General features: G+C 31.9%; 4 protein-coding genes and 1 long non-coding RNA gene across 9 annotated transcripts; 1 reads left to right on the forward strand and 4 right to left on the reverse strand.

Moving 5' to 3' along the window:
* Positions 1-1,435: 1,435 nt before the first annotated feature.
* On the reverse strand, positions 1,436-3,133 carry LOC115721254 (uncharacterized). The gene is made up of 2 exons (XM_030650513.2): positions 2,196-3,133; positions 1,436-2,101 (listed from the first exon to the last, which is right to left on the reverse strand). Exons 1-2 carry the CDS (start codon positions 2,361-2,363, stop codon positions 1,640-1,642), a joined length of 630 nt encoding a protein of 209 aa, XP_030506373.1. The 5' UTR covers positions 2,364-3,133; the 3' UTR covers positions 1,436-1,639.
* A 256-nt stretch (positions 3,134-3,389) lies between these two features.
* On the reverse strand, positions 3,390-4,454 carry LOC115721255 (uncharacterized). The gene has a single exon (XM_030650514.2). The coding sequence runs from the start codon at positions 4,100-4,102 to the stop codon at positions 3,653-3,655; it is 450 nt and encodes a 149-aa protein (XP_030506374.2). The 5' UTR covers positions 4,103-4,454; the 3' UTR covers positions 3,390-3,652.
* Positions 4,455-6,262: 1,808 nt separating this feature from the next.
* Positions 6,263-7,102, forward strand: LOC133034988 (uncharacterized). The gene is made up of 2 exons (XR_009686272.1): positions 6,263-6,561; positions 6,596-7,102. It is a non-coding gene; the product is annotated as an uncharacterized LOC133034988 (long non-coding RNA).
* Positions 7,103-8,300: 1,198 nt separating this feature from the next.
* Positions 8,301-12,403, reverse strand: LOC115719358 (probable L-cysteine desulfhydrase, chloroplastic). Of its 2 annotated transcripts, none has more exons than XM_061110589.1 (2): positions 10,578-12,403; positions 8,301-8,652 (listed from the first exon to the last, which is right to left on the reverse strand). In XM_061110589.1, exon 1 carries the CDS (start codon positions 11,980-11,982, stop codon positions 10,582-10,584), a length of 1,401 nt encoding a protein of 466 aa, XP_060966572.1. In that variant the 5' UTR covers positions 11,983-12,403; the 3' UTR covers positions 8,301-8,652; positions 10,578-10,581. The 2 variants fall into 2 exon arrangements, with proteins under 2 accessions (XP_060966572.1, XP_030504222.1); XM_030648362.2 differs by lacking the exon at positions 8,301-8,652 and adding an exon at positions 9,335-9,736.
* Positions 12,404-15,439: 3,036 nt separating this feature from the next.
* On the reverse strand, positions 15,440-17,133 carry LOC115718700 (uncharacterized). Of its 4 annotated transcripts, none has more exons than XM_030647524.2 (3): positions 16,977-17,133; positions 16,250-16,397; positions 15,440-15,809 (listed from the first exon to the last, which is right to left on the reverse strand). In XM_030647524.2, the coding sequence occupies exons 2-3, from the start codon at positions 16,395-16,397 to the stop codon at positions 15,667-15,669; spliced, it is 291 nt and encodes a 96-aa protein (XP_030503384.1). In that variant the 5' UTR covers positions 16,977-17,133; the 3' UTR covers positions 15,440-15,666. The 4 variants fall into 4 exon arrangements, with proteins under 4 accessions (XP_030503384.1, XP_030503383.1, XP_060966573.1 ...); XM_030647523.2 differs by having other exon boundaries at positions 16,250-16,407; positions 16,954-17,124; XM_061110590.1 differs by having other exon boundaries at positions 16,250-16,407; positions 16,977-17,122.
* Positions 17,134-20,499: the final 3,366 nt, after the last annotated feature.

Below are 20,499 nucleotides of genomic sequence, written 5' to 3' on the forward strand. Positions count from 1 at the left end.
TGATTTGTCATTCTTTTTTCAATTGATGGTGGCAATTTAAATAGAATATTGGTATTTCTGAACAGAGATGTAACGTCCCCGCTTCAAGCCTCTATTGGGTCCTTCCACCCACGGAATAATGGCTCTTATACACGAGTACGCCACTCTGGCTGCTTCCTGGATTGATGACTGACCCTACAGACCAACACGAGTGTTTCCAGCGTGCTTTGTCCTCACTCGCACGCATCCTAGGAAAACTTCCCAGGAGGTCACCCATCCTTGAAATTGCTCCAGGCCAAGCACGCTTAACTATGGAGTTCTTTCGAGATGGGCTACCGAAAACAAGATGCACCTTGTTGATATAAGTAGTACCAATCAATCCATTTAAGCCCTCTTCAACTGTGTAGTCCCATACCTACACAGTCTCAGAATCATCCCACTTGACCTTCCCCAGGCGATGTGGGATTGCACAGCTTACCCGGTATTTCCCCATACGGATCACGGGACTACTGACTGTCACAATCACCCCCCCTTACGGGGTCCGACGTCCTCGTCGACCACACTTCCGGCTGGGTCAAGGCTCTGATACCATTTGTAACGTCCCCGCTTCAAGCCTCCATTGGGCCTTTACACCCACAGACTAATGGCTCTTATACACGAGTACGTCACTTTGGCTGCTTCTTGGATTGATGACTGACCCTACAGACCAACACAAGTGTTTCCAGCGTGCTTTGTCCTCACTCACACGCATCCTGGAAAAACTTCCCAGGAGGTCACCCATCCTTGAAATTGCTCCAGGCCAAGCACGCTTAACTGTGGAGTTCTTTCGAGATGGGCTACCGAAAAACAAGATGCACCTTGTTGACATAGGTAGTACCAATCAATCCATTTAAGCTCTATTCAACTGTGTAGTCCCATACCTACACAGTCTCGGAATCATCCCACTTGACCTTCCCAGGCGGTGTGGGATTGCACAGCTTACCCGGTGTTTCCCCTTACGGATCACGGGACTACTGACTGTCACAAGAGATAATAATAATAAAATATTGGTATGGGTCATCCTATTATTATCAATTATATAAAATGTTGTATTAAGATCTGGCATAAAATTATTAATGGGAAATGATCCCTAAATCATTTGAATGAGAGTTTTGGTAAGTCATTTTTCATCAAATAGAATATTATTAGGAGTTGCAACTTACAAGCATCCTATTTGTATCAATTAGTGATGTATCAACATTTTATATTTAAATTACACCAATCACTAATATCACATCAAGTACTCTAGTGTTGGAGATATATATATGTAGTGGTTACTCGTAAATGAGATGGTTTGCCTTCTTGCTACGTTGATGTATGATCTTGAAGTCAAACTAGTATGCCATAGCCAACTTTTGAAGGCTTTTTCCTATAAAATTTTTTGTGTGAGTGGGCAAGCTCTCACCATCCACCATTGTAAGAAAAGTAATGTCATCATTGCAAGATCACAATGTTCGACTACAAACCATTACTCAATCAAAATCATCCAATTTTGATTCTCTTATACATGGAATAATAATAACAGTAGTAATTAAACTTCATACCCCCCATTATGCAATTTTATTACTTTTAAAAACTAGTAAATAGAAAAGAAGTTCTCAATCTCAGCTGCTGCTGAGTACTAATAAGTTAGTTTAACCATCTTGGTGGTGCCTTTATGCCATGACCAGGATTCAGAGGGTGACTTAGGCAGTGGAGGAAGCAACACAACCTTGCGGCACAGACCAAAAGGCCACCCTTCACAGTGACAAAACTCTTGAATTATCGAACGCCTTTGATACTCTTTTAAGTCGAGCTCAATTGGACTTGGACAATGAGAAAAACTTGTATTGACAGAAAGAAAAACATCTTTACTTGCAGCAACACTTGAACAACAAGAAAAACAGCTTTTCACTGATAAAAACTCTTCTTTTTCGTAGTCTTCATTACTATCATCCTCTTTTTGTTCGAGTCCTTTTGAGCTTATGTATAGTTGTCTGGTTATTGGAGAGTAATAAACCCAAGAAAAGTTATCTGAGCTCATAAGGATAGGCTTCTTCTTCAACTTCTCTAGTGCCCCACTTCGAATTGCTGAAACAACTTCCTGATGAGATGAATAAGAAACAGGAAAAGAGATTCAGTAAGAAGAAATAAAATGAACAGCAATTCAGTGTTTTTGAGTCTGGAAAAGTTGGTACCTCTTCTTCATCATCGAAATCGCTTGTTGGGTATTCTTCATCTTGGCCTAAAGTTGAAATTCTTCCTCGAAAGTTATGGCAATTGGAAAATGCTTCCTTTAAACAAGCAGCCAGAAATTTGCATCCCTTGGAAGGATTTGAATGCTCTTCATGACAGAACACAGTCATTTTGTTTAAAGAAGAGAATGTTGAAACATAAAATTTGGTATTGGCTTTGTGAGCACTGAAATATATACAGCATTCTTGTTAGATAATTTCAACTCGTTTTGATGACCAAATTGACTTCCTTTACCTTTATTTGATAGTGGCTTTGCACCTTATTTGACAATGCTGGATTTTCTATCCTTTGGGGTAAAGGCAAAGTTAAAAAAGTATTTATACAAGAATTATAAATGAACAAATCTTTGAATTGGTTTTAAGATTCACTCTTGAATCAATGCTATTAAATTTATCCCACTAAGAAACTGATTTTGTTTGTTTCTTTGATTTTCTTTGCTTAAGGGCTTATTTCTGTAGTTTTCAGTGGCTCACTTCAAGATAAAGTTATGGTTGAACTAGAGACATATTACCAAACAAAGATTGCCATTTGATAATGTAATTGGACAAATATTTTATAAATAATACCTCTTTCTGTTGAAGTTAATTCAATTGAAGATAATATTGCATAATAATTTTTTTCTTTTTCAAAGGATAATATTAGAAACAAACAAGTAAACAGCAGCCACTACACATCTGGGCCCCACATCCACTTTCATGGGATAAAGACTTAGCCCAGAAAAGAAATGAATAGCATATATAACAGCAAAAGTGAACTTTTGAATTGCAGGGTAGCCTTAACTCAACTGACTGATGTTGTTTTCTTGATATGAAAATAAGTACTTACTTGAATTTAATGCTTAACAATGGTTTATGTGAATTTTGTGAAACTTCAAACTTCAATATAAAAGGTTAAAAGGTTTTGTTCCATTCCAACTTCAAACTTCAAACTTCAAACTTCAACAGAATTGCAGTGCAGCCAATATAAAAGATTTTGTTCCATTCCATAGAATAAAGTAAGAGAAAATTAAGTATCAAGTCTCACATATTTTAATTTTAGTTTAGAAAAATGTTAAAAAACTCCGGTTTTAAGTGTCATATTGTATATTATTATTGGTGCAATTAAGTATAAAATCTCGTAATAACTTTAATAGAAAATTGCTAACTACAATGCTCATAAAGCAATAAAACTCAATTAGTCATAACCAAAATTTCCCCTTTTTCTATTACCAAGATGTAAAAATCATATCTTGATAAAAGGGGCTTAGTAGAAACTAACACAACTTTTTTTTCACCATATTATGAATCAAAAAGATCCTTACAAAACAAGAACAAGAAGATTTGAAGTTTTGAGAACTTTGATTAAACACTAGAGTTAACATCTAATCTAATTTACAAACAAACCAACAAGTGTATTAACATCAGTTGGTGGATTTCTGAAGTTGCTTAGAAGTTAAAGAGATAAGAGATTGAAGTTTAGTAATGGCGGAAGTCTGACCCGGTGGGCACTTGGAAAGCGAAACAATTAAACAGCGAAGAGCCTCATCATGTTTTCCAGCATTGAAGGCCGTACACCCTGCCGTAAAGGCTTCATCAGCCATTCGAGCATCATAGTTCTGAGCCACTTTACTCGAATCAAAGCTCTTCTTTTTCGAAGGAGAAGAAGAAGAAGATGATGGTGGTGGTGGTGAGCGTGACTCCAACAGAGCCGTGGCTCGTGAAAATTCAAGATTAGATATGGCAGAATTAATGTCTACCATTAGAGCATCTGGAGAAAGTGGGAAAGCTTTAACAGTACCATCAAAGACGGTCCAATGGGATTGGGGGCTTATTCTTGCTTCTGCTGGAACAAGAAGGCCATTATGAGCCATGTCTCTTAAAATTAAAGAACCCTAGTTGAGTTAAGATTGTAAGAAGCAGTTTGTTGTGATTAATTCGTCTGACCAAATTGGTCTGAGAAAAGTGATTATCAGTTGTGGTGTTTCGGTTGATTAGGGACGAGGTTTGTGAGCGTTGTTTCGGGGAAGACTCGTTGGAACGAAGCAAGTTTTAGGATCGGATCGGCTGTGATAGAGATTACAGTAATAATGATAGGGTCAAATCTCATTGATTGGCCATTCTCTACCCTACTTACTCTTTTTTTCTTTTCTTTTTAGAATATTCTTAGAGATACTTAACAAAATACACATATTTTTTTATTTATTTATTTTCTTTCACATCTACATAAAATTTGTTACATTTTTTTTTTTTAAATACTCCAATAATTTATAACTCTAAAAGTTACCAACTAAAATTTCACATCACATTAAATTAATAATTTTTTTTTTGATAAAACATAATTTTTTTCTAATAAAAAAAAGAGAAAAAAAAAAATCATGTGGTCATTATCTATATTGAGTAACACTTCACATAAATTAGTCTTGAAAATTAAACCACATTGCATATATAGCAAGACCACTCCAATAAACAACCTCTATTGGAGATGCTAGCACCAGTGGGCACTAGTGGTGCCTAACACCTAGAGATGGCACATTGCAATTGGTTAGCAATATTCTTAATATTTCTTAAAAATTATTATATTCTCGATTGGTTGAGTTGCAAGCTGTTCAAAATTGTGCAAGCAAACTATCAACCTTGTCCTCCCCAAGAGAAAACAGCCTAGTCGAACCACTGTATCAAAGCTCTATTGTACGATAGAGAACCGCCAAAATACCACACCTAGGATAAAACACTACTGCTCGTAATACATATTGTAATATAATTGTATAAAAGTGTATATAATTTTTTTGTGGGAAAATAATATTTTTCTCCCGTTAGTTCTAATGTAAGAAACGCAAAGAAGGCAATAACGAGAAGAAAGTTATTTTTTTGATCATGGGAATGTTAGATCGTGGGATCGTTGCTGAAAATAAAGAAGACAAAACATCTATGTTTACCAATCAATTAAACACATTTAAAAATTATTTTAGTTAAGGGATTATTTCACAAATTCACAAAAATAACAAAAAAAAAAATTACAAAAATATGATTTCACGGAATTTTGAACATTTTTACGATTTTTTTTTTTTACAGAAAATACAGTTTTTTTATGTTGTACTCTTGTTAATTTTTTGTTATATGCATGTTATTTTTTGTTGTTGTTTTGATGTTATTTAGATGTTATTTCCATGTTACTTTTATATAGTTTTCTTGTTATTTTCGTGCTGTTTCTATGGAAAACTGTAAAAATGCAAAAAAAAAAAAAAAATCTATAAATGTAAAAATATAATTTTTTTTACAAAAAATAGTGCCTAATGTAATTATCCCTTTAATTAATTAAATAATAAAGTAATTTACGGCATAAATACTTAAGTTTAGAATTATTAGTTAAACTTAGGTATTTATAAATTAATTTTCTCCAAATAAGGTGCACACTAGCCAAGGTCGGTCAGACGATGGCAACACGCGCTTGTGTGGTTTTCAGGTGAGTCTTTGTATGACTCCCTCCTCTTCTACAAAAGTGTGTACCTCTTGGAGACCAACCTAATTGCTCATATCTAACCTATATATACACTTATAAATAAATATTTCCAAGCAATATGGGACTAGTCCTCTAAGGAATTCAAAATGCATTTTTTTATTTTATAATAATTCATAAATATGTTCTAACAAGACTCGATATTGAAATGTACTAATAGTTGTTTGTCACTTGGCACCTAAATGTGTCGCTTAGTATTCTTTTTTGGAAGAGGGTTTACTAAAAGACACCAGTGATGTCAATACAAGCTTGCGATTGGTTAACAATATTAATATGTTCTCTCTCTTAATGGAGCATTTATCTTTTTCAAATAATAATTTTTGTTACGATAATACTCTTTCGGTATTTTGTATTTTGAAATTGTTCATATTTAATATTTTAAAATAAAATTTTATTAATTTAACTAAAACTCGTATAACAAAAAACTTTTTGATTGTATAAATATAATTTAATTAATATGAGTTTAGAGTATTAAATATGTATAAATATAAAACATCAATATAAGGATTATTGAAAATGCAAGTTACCACAATATTATTTTATCATACTCTCATTTTGGAAGGGATGCACCATTGATTTCTTACCACCTTTTTTTTACCAATAATTCTTAAAGAAATGATTTCGCTTACGCTGAGAGGCTGAGAGGATGTTATTGTGAGGCTCAATTAGATCTAGCACGAGATAGTGATGCGTTGGTAATAATTTAGGGTTGAAGAGATTACTCAAATCTGACGAGTGACGAAGAGATAGAATTATTTTTAGGGTTGGAGATGGGATGTGGTACTCTGTCGGTGAACATCCTAATTCCCATAGGTGGGAGTTTGTCCATGAGATGAAGTGCCCATAGGTGGGAGTTTGTCCATGAGATGAAGTGGGTGCATAGGTTTTGTCAGGCTTGGCGAAGTCGGTTGTGCCCTCTTTCTCTCAAGTGCGAGCAAGGGAGACGATGGAGGTGTGTCACTTACCTTTGACTCTGCATGGTGTTGGGTTGGGTTTTCCTTTGTGTGGCTAGGGACCAAGTGGTGGAGATTCTAATGGATTCCAATGTGTGTGTGTGTTTTACTTTTTTGTATTGACTTTGTTTGGTTAGCCTTTTGTGGAACTTATTTATATTTTGTACCCTGTTCTTGGGACTTTTGTTTGATCTATACTTAGCTTTGAATCCAGAGGCCATCGAGTCTTGGAATTGGAGCATTGTAACTTAAGATAGCTCAAAGGGGAGCTTCAGATTGTTGTTAGGACATTTTTCATAGGTCATATTACTCTTTAAGTATAATTGGTGTGATTTGCTATTTATTTGGTTTGTCATCTATCTGTGAGATTTATGTGGCATTATTTCTGCTTGACCATGAAACTTTGTCCCATCAAAGAATCTCTCTTTTATTTTATTTTTTTCAAAAGAAAGATGATCTCTTAATAATGTGTAAGCATACTAATTATTGTTAGGGCACCAACTCAAATCTCATATTGGAAGAATAAGTAAGAGTTGTCTTTAATATTAGTGTTCCACCTACTTCATTAGTACGAAATATTTTGAAAATGTGCCCAAAAATAAAATCGTGAGGACTTAGTCATAAATCGAATAATATTATACTAATGTGGGAGTTAAAATCAAGTAAAAGAACGAGACCCAACAAGTGATATCAGAGTCAAATGTTCAAGAATTTGGATAGTAAGTTGCATTTGCAATGTGTGGAAGAAGTCTTTAATGTGATAACCTCGCGATTGAAAATCTATTATGATGTCTTATATCAAAAGTCTACCTGATATTGTGGTGGCCATACGACATGTACTGTTGGATTACGGTAGTGCAAGAGGAAGATTAGTGTTTGTTTAGGACTTGTGTCGAAAATTTTCTTGACAAAGTTGATGGTTAGGCGACGAGTTCAGTTGGTGGTAGCGGCAACACAAAGTGGTTTTGCTGAAGAGGAGGTCAGAAGTACGTGGTCTTTGGTTTGAAGGGAAAATTGTTGAGGTATCAACCCAAGTCCCACATTGGAAGAATAGGCAAGAGTTGCCTAAAATATAAATGTTCTACCTACTCTATTAGTTTGAGACACTGCTCAAAAATAAAACTGTGAGAGCTTAAACCCAAAGCGTTAGTCAAAAACATCAAATGAAATTAGTCACATTATAAACTCTGATCATATAAGATCGGAAGAATTTCTTCAATTAAAATTGGTCTTGTATTGAGGTTCTTGTACTGCAAGAAAATATTAGTTGACTCGACAATACCTTTGTAACCTATTTATAAAAAGATCAATTTAAAAATAATTCAACCTATGGTCTTGAGGTCCTTGTACTGCACATAATTGGAGTATTAGTAATTATGTGCATCATTAACAACTCTCTAGTTTATTTTCTTGTAATTTTTCTTTTATTCCAAGGATTGTAATTTTACTATCGTGACTAAATAGACTTTTGCTAATGATGTAAAAGGTATGGTTGAGTTCTCAACTATATTTGAAAACATTTTATGTAACGACCATAAAGTCTAACTTTTTCCTATCTATAAACGGTTAACTTTCAAAAGAAAAAAAAAACATATACAATGATCTTGTTAGCATCTCTCTTAGAGATACTATGTCTCTCTTGAATTTATAAACAATGGAGTGTTTGGTGTAACAATTTCACTCGGGGTTGAGATTATGAGAATCTCAAACTAAACTCAAGTACTTATAGAGTTTGAGATTACTCCAAAACTAACCATAAAAATAGGACTCACTTAATCATAAGCCTTCCAGTCCACTAAGCTTATACCAAACATAGATTTGACTTTACATTCTCATTCCCATAAGAACCCGAACACCCATACCAAACACCCCACAAGAGATATCATCTATTATATCCGAAAAACTGGATATATCAGATCAAGAATTCTTGTTATTGTTGTCAAATGTCAACCTATAAAATTAAGAAAAACAGTATCAATACTTAACTGTTTAAAAATATTACAATACTGTATATTCGGTTTACATTACATTTTATTTAATCCAATGTAAGGATCGGGTCACAAAAATTTCAGTGTAACTCGCCCAATTAAGAAAAAAGAATTTCAACCCGCCCAATAAATTGGTCGGTTTAGTCGGGTTAACCTGTCCAAACCGAACACTAATGTTTAATTCTTTTCACATTCAATTTTTATATTTTAGTTATTGCGATAATGATATAAATATAAAGATTGAATTTAAAGTTCAAATTCTCCGCTATAAAAAAAAAATATAGTAGTTTGAACTTTTAATTTTCTATTTTTTATAAATATGCATATAAATTATATAATATATAATAAAAGCATATATATTTATGAAAACTCTCTTACTCGGGTTGGTCGGGTTAGTTCGAGTTGATTGGACGGATTGATATTATTTTCAACCCGCTCAATATAAAGATTGGGCGAATTATATTTTTGTCAAGTTTTTCGGTTTGCATTTTTCGTCGAGTTATCTCAGTTTGGTTTGGGCGGATTGTTCGAGTTGAGCGGTTTACAAAAATTTATGTACAACCCTAATGTATATGATCATTGTCTCTTAAGTCATTCAGGTAAGTAATAAATGTAGCATTTCAAGTTACAAATCTAGATATAAAATGGAAAGCAAAACAAAGAAAGAGATGACAATGACATTCTCAAGAGTCATCATCATCTTTAAATTAGGTCAGCCTTTATTTGTATATAGAATAAGTCTTATTTCAGTCTCATAGCAACATGCACTTACAAGGAGTTAAGAAACATTTTTACAGGAAAACTAACTAAGATGGGTCAATTCAACAGACTAGCAGAAGTCATCATCTCTAGAAACTAAAATCAGAAAAGGCTTGAGAAAAAAATAAAATAAAATTATTTCAGCTCATATAATACATGCACATCTGCAATTCATTTCTCTACCAGTGATTTTGGCTTTAATGGTACCGAAACCATTGCAACCAAAAGGATTTAGAGAAACATAGCTGTTATTCTCCTCACAAAAGATTTCTTCAGTGCCTCATTGAACTACAGGTAAACAGAAAATCACATGTCAATGACAACATAGAAGTTGACAAAAAGTCCATTATTTTTTGGTTTGTGCTTTCTTCATGCAAATTCAAGTAGAGAGGTTTGTGCACTTTCCAGTTCTGGTTGTTGGGTCAATAAACAAATGCTCATTTCTTTTTGGCTGAATGGTCCAGGGTATAGCCTAATCCACTATATAGGGCAGACCTACTGAAGTAGTTGGGCTGAGCATTGAAGGTGGGTAATACAAACTATATAAAGACTGGATTTTTACTTGGATGTCAAGAACAGTAGAAATATGTCTAGAGAAATACCTTGCAAACAAAGGACCTTGTAAAACTTCATAACTCATGTTTAATGCAAATGAGAGCCCACAAAACAGTGAGCTTCAATTGAGCATTCAAATCACGAAGCGCATGTATGATTAAATTTCACTATTTTTCTTTGTCAATTTTTATGTTCCACTATTCATTGCTTAGAGAATGATGATTCCCGTGTGAAGACTCTTAGGAAAGTTTAAAAAAGTTCCAACCTCCAAATAGAATCTTTCTTCTTTTATACGGCTACAAAGAAGATTAAGCCATGATAGTAGAAATTTTCCTCAACTTAATGGGCAATGCCGAAGATTTGAACATTTCATGAACAATTCTACCATATAAAGCATAAAGATCCAAATGACAAGTCTTTTGTGATGATAATTACACATCATCCATGATCATATGACATTCTAAATCAGAAATATTATACTAATTCAAGTTATTTATTGTTTTTTTAATTTTATCAATGCAAATTCATTTCATCTCCACAAACACTATTGAAGAATAGATGAAACAGGGCATACCTCATCATGTAGAGAGAAGAGAGCAAGTGAATCCATCAGACACAAGCTTGTTAATGGCATCCCTAAGTTTAATATAGTCATCAACTTTGTTATACACCTGATGTGAAATGCGAGCATAACCAGTTAGGGAACCAATCTCTCCATCTTTAGGAGGCCGGTAATAGAGAGGAACTTCAACACAAAACTCTTCCCTCAAATAAGTCCTCAACTTTATAGTATCTTTCTCACTAGAAACCCCTAAACAAGCAGGCAAGCCAATCATTATCATGCTTGCACACATCTCAGGAGGGCAACCAAGATGGGTTCCCCAAGCATTAGACAACATCTTCCCCATCTTAACAACTTCTTCATGGTTTCTCTTCTTAATCCCCTCAATACCATCTTCAAACCTATTGATGAACTCCAAAGCAGAAGGCACCACCAACTGAGGACTGTAATCCCTTGTTCCAATCCAAGCACTTTCTATAGCCAATCCATTACCATACTCATGAGAAACAACAGGGTGGTGTAAATCAGCAACCTTGGGAGACTTTCTACAATACAATAAAGCTATAGAAGGTGGACAAAAGAACCATTTATGTAAATTACTAGCATAATAATCAGCTCCAATCTCTTTCATATCAACTTTGGTACACCCAATACCATGAGCAGCATCTATAAAAACCTGGTCAACACCTTCTTCCCTACAAATCTTGACCAACTCTTTAATGGGTATTACCACACAAGGCATTGAAGTAATATGGTCGATTACAGCAAGCCTAACCCTCTTACCATTAGCCTTACCTCTCTCTAAAGCTCTTCTAAACTCAGTAACAATCTCTTCATTAGAGTTTACGGGAAAAGGCAAAGGTACCTCAATCACGTGCCCGCCGGCGCGTGTGATATAAGCCTCGATGGATTTCTTGACGGCGCCGTAAGCATAATGGAGCATAACGACGGCGTCACCTTTGTCGTATTTTCCCTGGGAGAAAGCCCATGAGGTCTGCTGGAGGACGATGGCGGCAGCGGTGGTGGCATTATCAACGATGGAGACCTCATCCACGTGTTCGGCGTTGATCAAATCCTTGATTAAAGTCCTGGAATGAAGAATCCCTTTCTTCAGTCCATTGAAGTAGAAATCATCAGGCTGAGCCAGAAACCTTCGTTGCCATATCCTCTGCGCATCCATAACGAAAGCCGGGCAACAACCAAAGCTACCGTTGTTGATCCGGGCAACAGTCTGGTCATGGTGAGCGAACTCGGATCTAATTTCGGATTCTGTGATGAAAGAAGATAGCTTGGGCTTTTTGGGAACATGGGTATTGCCTTTACCGTCGCCATTGAAAACGAGATGGTGGTTTTCGTCGTTATTGTCGTTCTCGAGCTCAAGCTCACGGCCATGGTGGTTTTGCGGCGAGGAAGCCATGGATGGTGAAAGTATAAGAAAATGGTAAGAGGGTTAGAGAATTAGGGTTCGGAGAGGCCGAGGATGAGGAAGATGGCGAGCATTACAGAGAAGAGAGCGTGTAAGGGTGTGATTGGTGAGGTTTTTGGGTAATGGAAGGATGAGATTGAAAAGTTCTACAGTCTCAACACTGAGAAATGAATAAGAGAATAAAGTAAGGGGTTTTAAATAAAATATGTTTTGTTTAATTATTATTAATATTGTATTTAATTTAAATAAATGGATGAGAATGAGAAAGAAAAGCCAAAATTGGTGCGTTAGAATAGAACTTTAAAATAATAAGTAACTAATTCTATTATTAATTTCTTTTTAAGAAATTTTTTATTATTAATATTTTGTTTGGTTTGTTGGATATGAAAAAGAAAAAATAATAATAAAAAAGAAATGGTGTGTTGGAGTCGGGGACAAGTGGGAAGCAATGACATTGGAGGTACCATTATCTGAATTTTACATTATTTTACAGTCATACTTGCATTTATTTTATGAAGAGGATTGTTTGAGCAATCACAATAATAATAATAATAATAAAAGCAGTTAAAAAAATTAGTAGCTAAATATATAGTTAAAATTTAAGAGTGAAAAAAATTAGGTAATAAAAAATTAAAAAAAAATTTAGCACATGAAAATAAAATTCTTTTATATCGAGTTATAAATATTATATTAATTTTTTAAAATATTTTCTTTAATACAGGTATGATATTTAAAAAATTTATTAAAAATATAATTTTTAAATGATATAAAAAAATATAGAAAAATTGATATATAATATAATATAAAATAGTGCGATATAAAAAAAGAAAATAGATTTTTAATAAAATATTTTGAAGAATATAATAAAAAATAAGTTTGTGTGAGTGCTCTTAATTGTAAATCTAATAATTATTTGTAAAGTAGTACCATTTTATAAATACTAATGCTTTTACAAAATAAATAAATAAATAAGGCCATGGTCCAACACCAACTAAAAATGCATTTTTTTAAATAAAAAAGTTATTTAAATATCAAATATTATATATTTTAATTTATTTCAAAAAAATACAAACTATTGATAAAATACCATGTTGGGAAGGGATGATTATAGTGTCAAGCAATCCATGCATACACATGATCTTCACTTTTGATAAAGTTATCTCATTAATTGTACTTGTACAAACAACAAACTAATCTCAACTCTCAAGTCGTCATTCTTTCATTTGAGAAAGCAAAAAAAAAAAAAACGAAAAAGTCACACTGTTTCATGGTTGACAATGGTGCTGATTTTCTTCATCTCCTTTCTATTTTGGTTTCTATATGTTAAATTTCAACCATTATATTTTCTTATCTATCTTATCCATAAAACCACCAACTTATATTCTCCATTTCATTCCTTACAATCAGTCTTGCCTAAAATTATAGAGAAAAGAAAAAACACATCAATTATTTCTAATTTTACTATGTTAAAAGTTTTTAGTAGTAAACCATGTGTTGTGTGTTGTAGTGATAATTATCCTTTTTTTGACATTATTTTTTGTTTAAGTCAAGAATTCAAATCCTACCATAATTTCTCAAGAGAGGGATTATGCTTGGTCTTTTGGGAGGCTAACTTATTATGGCGGTGTCATTTTTAATGGGATGAGAACACTCGATGTACATACCAATGATCCAAGGAAGTAAGAGATCGATCTAAGCTACTGAAATGATAGAAAGAAATATGCACCACGTGATCTCTTTTTTAGATACATATAAAAAAAGTTTATGGTTCTAAAGAATAAATAATTAATCAATCAATGAAGTTATCCGTTTAGTTGAAAGTTAACAATGAGTATACGTTGGAGTTGTTTTGGTTCTTGACTAGACAGTGTTTTGCTAATTTAAGCTACCAAAAGAGTGAATAAGGGATTTGCTCCACCTTAAGCTTTCCTAAATTATTGATTATTATTGAAACACACATGCACAATAGGTTATAATTTTTTTAAAAAAAAAGAAAAGAAAAAATAGGAAGCTACCTCTTAATATAAACTCTTTGCTATGTAAAAAATACTAACTGATTTGGTATTTTGATAAAACTAGTTTACATTGATTAGATGGTATTGGGCAAGCATAATCCTCTTATGGCCCCTCCAAAGGATGGTTTTTGCCTTGGTCATTCAACTAGCTCCCTAAGATCAAAAGTATTCTTTTTTGCTAGGATAAGATCAAAGTATTCCTGTGGAAAACCTCTCATAATTGAATATCAACCGTGTTTAACTCTTCAACATAAGATTCAAATTAGCAAGATGTGTCCACTTTGCGAAAATCAAAAATAAGATAACCTTTTGTGTTCTTTGGGATTATCGGAAACTCAAGGATATGAAGCTTGAGTAACCTGATCGTTTAGTTTTTATGTGCCTTCATGATGTATTGTGAATTTCTCTTGGGCATTAGCAAAGTGCACTTTATAAAAGAGGGTAGAAAGATTGTAACTTTGTGTTGAAAGATCTAACACAAACTCAAGGTACCAAGGAAGCGAGTCAAGAACCACATAAGATTACTCTTGAAGTTGATTGTAAGTCAATGTAGAGGATAGACTTGAACCAACCCACTTTAATGTAGGATCGACCCTCTTGGCTTGACTCCTGAACTTGTGTAGCCAAAGCTTGGATGTGCTACATATTGGTTATTATGTAGATGGGTCACCTAAAAGCCATCAACAATAAAGTGAAAGAACTCTCAATCTTTAGAGTAGTTTTAGATGATATATCTAGCATATGCAAAAAACTTAATTGATTTATCATTTGTTCACTATAGTAGAATGGCTAATTTTTTGCTTCACTCTCTTGCCAAGTAGGCTCTTTTTTTTATTCATTGAGTGCTAAAATTTGGTGACCCAATCTTCCTTTGTGTTTGGCCATAGACTTTTTTGCTCTTTGGCTATTTAGAAACACAAGCTCTTTCATATACTAGTGCCAGATTGGGGAAAATGAATATTGAATTATTTTAAGAATTAATTTAGAATATGTTAAATCAGAGGGAAAAAAAGAGAGTATAATAATATGAAACATGTTACAGTTGAGCATTCCAATGCCAAAACAATCAACATTTGTCTTATGTATATATGAGGGTCACTTTCATTTAGGTTAGGCCTTAAGTCCCTTTCATTTCAGTCATTGCCATTCGCACATGCAGTACTTGTAGGGCTATGATGGGCTTGCATGTTTTGTTAAGCCCATACCAAGAATACAGGCTTAGCAGGACCCAATTTAGATGTTTTGGCCCACTATTTTCTCCCTTAAGTTTGTGTTATGAGTGCTGCTTTCTTGCCTAGGATAATGGATATAATATGCTCATACTACACAAGTAGCACTACTGTTAGTGAGAGGTGACACTCTAAGAGTGACTAGCATTTTCCTATAATATCTGTTAAATTAAAATACACCAATAGTGAAGAACACCACGAGAGTATCCTTTAAACAAAATCTACCACCTTTTATTTAGACCTCAAAGGTTTATACCATTATGCAAAATGTTATGTATACATATAAAAAAGCACTTCAATCTCAACTCTCATCACATACTTGCTTACACATTAGTCCCCTTATGAAAGTTTTTTTTTCTTTTTCAAGACCAAGATCAAATCAAGACAGGCTAAGATCAGTCAATGATGGCAGTGAATGAGAAGTCAAAAGGTTACTTTCCCTTGTCATAAACAGCTATGTTTTGGGGTTCACACTCCGCACACAATAAACGTACCAGCAGTGCTGAGGTTGAGCTCATCGAAACAGCTCCGAAAGCTGCCCACCGGAGACTCCTTGGAACCGTAATTCTGGGACCTGTAGTTGTTGAAAAACAGCTTCATGAATGCTAAGAGATAGATATTACAGGTAAAGAATCCATACAAGATCAAAGAAACTAGGAGGCCCAAGTTTCTTAATCCGCTTGCTTGGAAAGAAAAAATAAAAAAAGCTTATCAATCTTGATGATTTAAATCTAGAGTGAAAGAAATGTCTTATTGGGAATGATTAATCGTTGATATGAAAGACTAGAAAGGAATAGAAAAGAACATCACAAAGAGTGAATTTTCATGCACACAACCATGACGAAACACAGAAATAACTTTGCTAGACTGAAAAGTTCTTCAAACTAGCACAGCAAATAAAATTACTAGGGAAAAACAAAGCTATGGTGATTATAGCTTAAGTAGTCCTGCTCATTTCTTAAGATAATCAAACATAACATAAACAGAAGTAGAAGTAGCAGGAGAAGAACAGACCGTAATGCAATCGACAAAGAATCCAGAATGCCAATCCTCCACCAACGCTGAAAAGTCCAGCAGTGTGTCTCATCAACCTAGAACAAGGTTTTGCATCTGACCTCATCAGCTCGCCATCCGAAAACCCCAATAATCTCCTCAACGCCATCTGTGTATCACTGTTTTCATCAGTTTTGATTTTGAATTACTGTGTCCATGATATGAATGAGTATCCAGAAAGGAATCCATATAACTTTTATTGTTTTTTAAGTGTTGGGTTTTAAAATTATAAGCAAAAATAGAGGATAGCAGAGTGCTCATAGTCTAAAACACAAAATATTTAACTACAAAGTGAGTTATAGTCCAAAATACCAAATACAGGATCATGAAAAACTCATTCATTTTTCATTTCCTTTTTCATTTTAAATTATTTAATCAAACACTTCAATTACATTCAAGTTTTTTCTTTGAGTAATTTAATCAAACACTTCTACTACATTATACATTATTAACAGTAAAACAATCATCCACAATTCCACATTGTGAGTTTTGTCTTTGAGTCATTTAATCAAACACCTCAACTACAATAAACAACAGATACTCGATAACCAATCTATACAAAGCCAAATGAATTCATAAAATTGAGCAATACCAATAAACGCAGTCCAAAAACAGAAGTAATTATAATATCAATACATCCACATTCAGGAATGAGGAGAGTATACCAAATAGGTGGAGAGAGAAATACCGAAGAGGAGGAACCGCTAATATTGGTTGATTCTAAGCTTCTTCTTCTTCTTGCAGCTCTAATTATACAGCTACGCTATTCATATTCTGTTCCTTTTTCTTTTTTCTTGAAAAATAGGTCAACAAAATTGATTAATTATGGTTGAATTTAATTGATATCTAAATCCAACACTGCACGAAATATTATACAATTATTATTTAATTTGCGTTATAAATATAAATTTCTATTGTAAATAAATATTTAAGTATAATTTTTAACGAAAATAATAATACATAAATTATATTATTGTAAGTTTATATATAGCTGATTGTTAAATGTTAAGTAAATTGCTACATGATAATTTTTGATTGGTCAAAGTTATGAATTTTTTATCTTTTTTAAATAAATTAATTTAAATATACTAATTATAAAATAGCACGTGAATTTCAAAAATATAACCTAAGTATTAGTACCGTCAAAAATTAAATTTAAATATTTATTTACGACTGTGAGTTCAACTTAGAAATTTATGTTGCAAATTACTCTATTATAAGTATAAGAGTATTTTTGGCCACTAAACCCTCCTAACTGTTATTTCACTTGTATTTAACCTTCAAGTTTAAATAAAGGTATCATCCGGTTAACTGTCACTATAGGCAGTTAATTGTTACTATAGATTACTTATGCGTACACTTTTGTACACATAACACATTTATTTATATTAGTACACTTAATATTATTATTTAAAAATTATTTTCAAAATTTATTTTAAAATTAAATAAAATTATAAAAATAAAAAATAAAATATTTTTAAAAAATAAAATATCATAAATTTTAAAATAATTGTACACATAAGCAGTCTAAAGTTAAGTAGAAGTAAAATGATAATTGAGAGGATTTAATTACAAAAAATTTCTTATTAAATATAAATATATTATTATTACTACTGTGTAGAATTATCTAGTGTGTTTTGCCTCATAATTTATTATGGTTATTCAAACTTCATATTACTTGAGTATCGAGTTATTAGAATGGAGTTTATAGAGTTTTGATGATTTGAAATGGTAGAGAATAACATATTTAACAAATAAGTTTTTTCTTTTATGGTACTTTTATTTTCATTAAAAATAGTTCTTAATAATTTTTATTAATTGTTAATTTTTATTGTATTTTATGTAATTTTGGATCAGTTGATTATTTTCATTTAAAATATTTGAAAAAAGTGAAACAAGTATCTACTGTTAATTTGAGAGTGAAAAATAGAACTTTTCAGTAATTCAAGTAAAATGTGTGACAATTTTAATGACGTTGGATATGATTATATCTTCAAAATTTATTGTACATGTTCTTAAATCTGATTATTTAGCAATCACGTATGTTTTTAGTAGGAGACATTCTATAAGATTATAATTAAAGATGTAGCAAGTATGTTATCCAGGTTTTTTTAAGAGTGTCACTGATTCGTGTACATTAAATGGCTGAAAAGATGAATAGCTTATTTGCCTAGATAACTTTCCCTTCCATTTTTCTTTAGAATATATAGTCCTATAACCTATATGATATTATTTTTTTTATCAATGAAATAGATCATTGCTTTATTATATATATATATACTAGCAAAAAACTACGTACGAGGCACGTATATTAAATTTTATGCTAGGTTTTTTCTATGTTATTTAAAAGTGAGATTATTATTGAATACTGAATGCAATATATTAGTGTTTAAGAAAGCTTAATGATTTAAATATATTTTTAAACTATTACTTAAATGGGGGTAAGATAAAAAGAAAATTAAAAAAATATAGATTGCAGAACGTAATAATCGTAATAATATGATTACAGAATAAACAAAGAATAATATAAAATGTTTATTTAAAGCTAATACATATATGTATATATGAAGGAAAAAAATATAATTAGAAATAATAGGGAAAGTAACCTTAATATCCTCGTTTGAAACACCATATTTCAAGATTGATATGTAAAGCTTTGTCCCTGTTTCAATTGGGTTTACCACAATTACAAAAAGAATAACAGCTTAGTAGAAACCTATGTTGGTTTATGAGAAATTGGATTTACCAGCTACTAAGCTATGATTAAAGTCTGACGGTACAGATCAATTGGGTTTACCTCAAATACCAGGAGCAATTGAAACGCATCCCATTATCTCTCAAAGTAAAACGAAATTCTATAACAATAAATTCCTCAGTGCATTCCAAGGACCAATTGGTTATGTTATATTGTATATGATGGCCATTACTTTTATTTTAAAGTGGGAAGAAAAAAGAAGGTAAATTTAATATGTGATTGATAATTTGATATCACAAAAGTCGGGGTTGACAGCGGCTTAAGGGTTTAATTTATATTTATATATAAGTTAACGGTTGGGTTAATCTCTGTTAAGTTTACCAAATGGGCTTTCTTTTTAAATGGGTTGTGATTCTCCAATATTTAATATCAGTTCAAATATTAATAGGATTTGTTTTATTATTATTTTATTAAATAAAAATTAAAATATCAGTTCAAATATTAATAGGATTTGTTTTATTATTATTTTATTAAATAAAAATTAAAATATCAGTTCAAATATTAATAGGATTTATTTTATTATTATTTTATTAAATAAAAATTAAAAGTGACCCATAAATTTCTCATAAACCAAGAATTTTAGTTATATAGACACACTTTATATAGAATAGATATATATATTAATTTAATAAACTATTAGAAAAATAATAATTACTATTTTGTATCATGTGTTTTATAAAAGTTACCAATTAAATTTTTTATTTCGTTAAATTATAAATTGGATTCTATATTTTTTAAAATAGTATAAAATAGTACTCTAAGCTCAATTTTAGTAATTTTTTTAAAACATAAACAACCTGAAGCCGGTTTCTAGAATGAACAAATGAAAAAAAAAAAAATAATCAAATTGATTATAAATATCTTCAGTTATTAAATTTTATTTAGATAAAAATTAAGCTCAGTATACTATTTTGTATCATTTTCATAAAATATAAACTCTAATTTTTTATTTAATAAAATAGATGGTCAGATCTATAATTTTTATAAAATAAAAGTCTAAAACAATATTTACCCTTATAAAAAGCTTACCCATCTGTAACCTTATGTTTGATAGAAAAGAAAACTTTTTGGAGAGAAAAAGAAAAAATTATATGTTTGGTAGGAAAGAAAATAGGGTGGAAGAGAAAAATAAGTGGAAAAAAAAATTATAGTACTAGTAGGGGTGTACAAAATATGAGACAAATCATTCAATTTGCCCAATCCAATCTAACATATTTTTTGTAGTAAAGAATTATATTAAAATTAGGTTATGACTCATTGAGCTGAAAAGTATTAGACTATATAATTATGAGCTAAAAAGAGACCTTCCAAATTTAAAACAACTTTCATATATAAATATACTTTACATTTACAAAATATTTAAAAATATATATTTTATATTTTAATGAATAAATTATATTATTACGGTAACCTTAGAAAATGAATTGACTAAAATACACCACTAACATGTAGTTTA

The sequence above is a fragment of the Cannabis sativa genome, chromosome 2, assembly GCF_029168945.1.
Source record: "Cannabis sativa cultivar Pink pepper isolate KNU-18-1 chromosome 2, ASM2916894v1, whole genome shotgun sequence".
NCBI classification, from domain to species: Eukaryota; Viridiplantae; Streptophyta; class Magnoliopsida; order Rosales; family Cannabaceae; genus Cannabis; species Cannabis sativa.

What these genes read in the sequence shown, in the direction of transcription:
- LOC115721254 (XM_030650513.2), bottom strand. Translation starts at nt 2,363, where the DNA reads ATGACTGTGTTCTGTCATGAAGAGCATTCAAATCCTTCCAAGGGATGC. An exon ending in ATTTCGATGATGAAGAAGAG is followed by an intron (nt 2,102 to 2,195) that starts GTACCAACTTTT and finishes TCATCTCATCAG; the next exon opens with GAAGTTGTTTCAGCAATTCG.
- LOC115721255 (XM_030650514.2), bottom strand. Translation starts at nt 4,102, where the DNA reads ATGGCTCATAATGGCCTTCTTGTTCCAGCAGAAGCAAGAATAAGCCCC.
- LOC115719358 (XM_061110589.1), bottom strand. Translation starts at nt 11,982, where the DNA reads ATGGCTTCCTCGCCGCAAAACCACCATGGCCGTGAGCTTGAGCTCGAG.
- LOC115718700 (XM_030647524.2), bottom strand. Translation starts at nt 16,397, where the DNA reads ATGGCGTTGAGGAGATTATTGGGGTTTTCGGATGGCGAGCTGATGAGG. An exon ending in TCTTTGTCGATTGCATTACG is followed by an intron (nt 15,810 to 16,249) that starts GTCTGTTCTTCT and finishes CAACAACTACAG; the next exon opens with GTCCCAGAATTACGGTTCCA.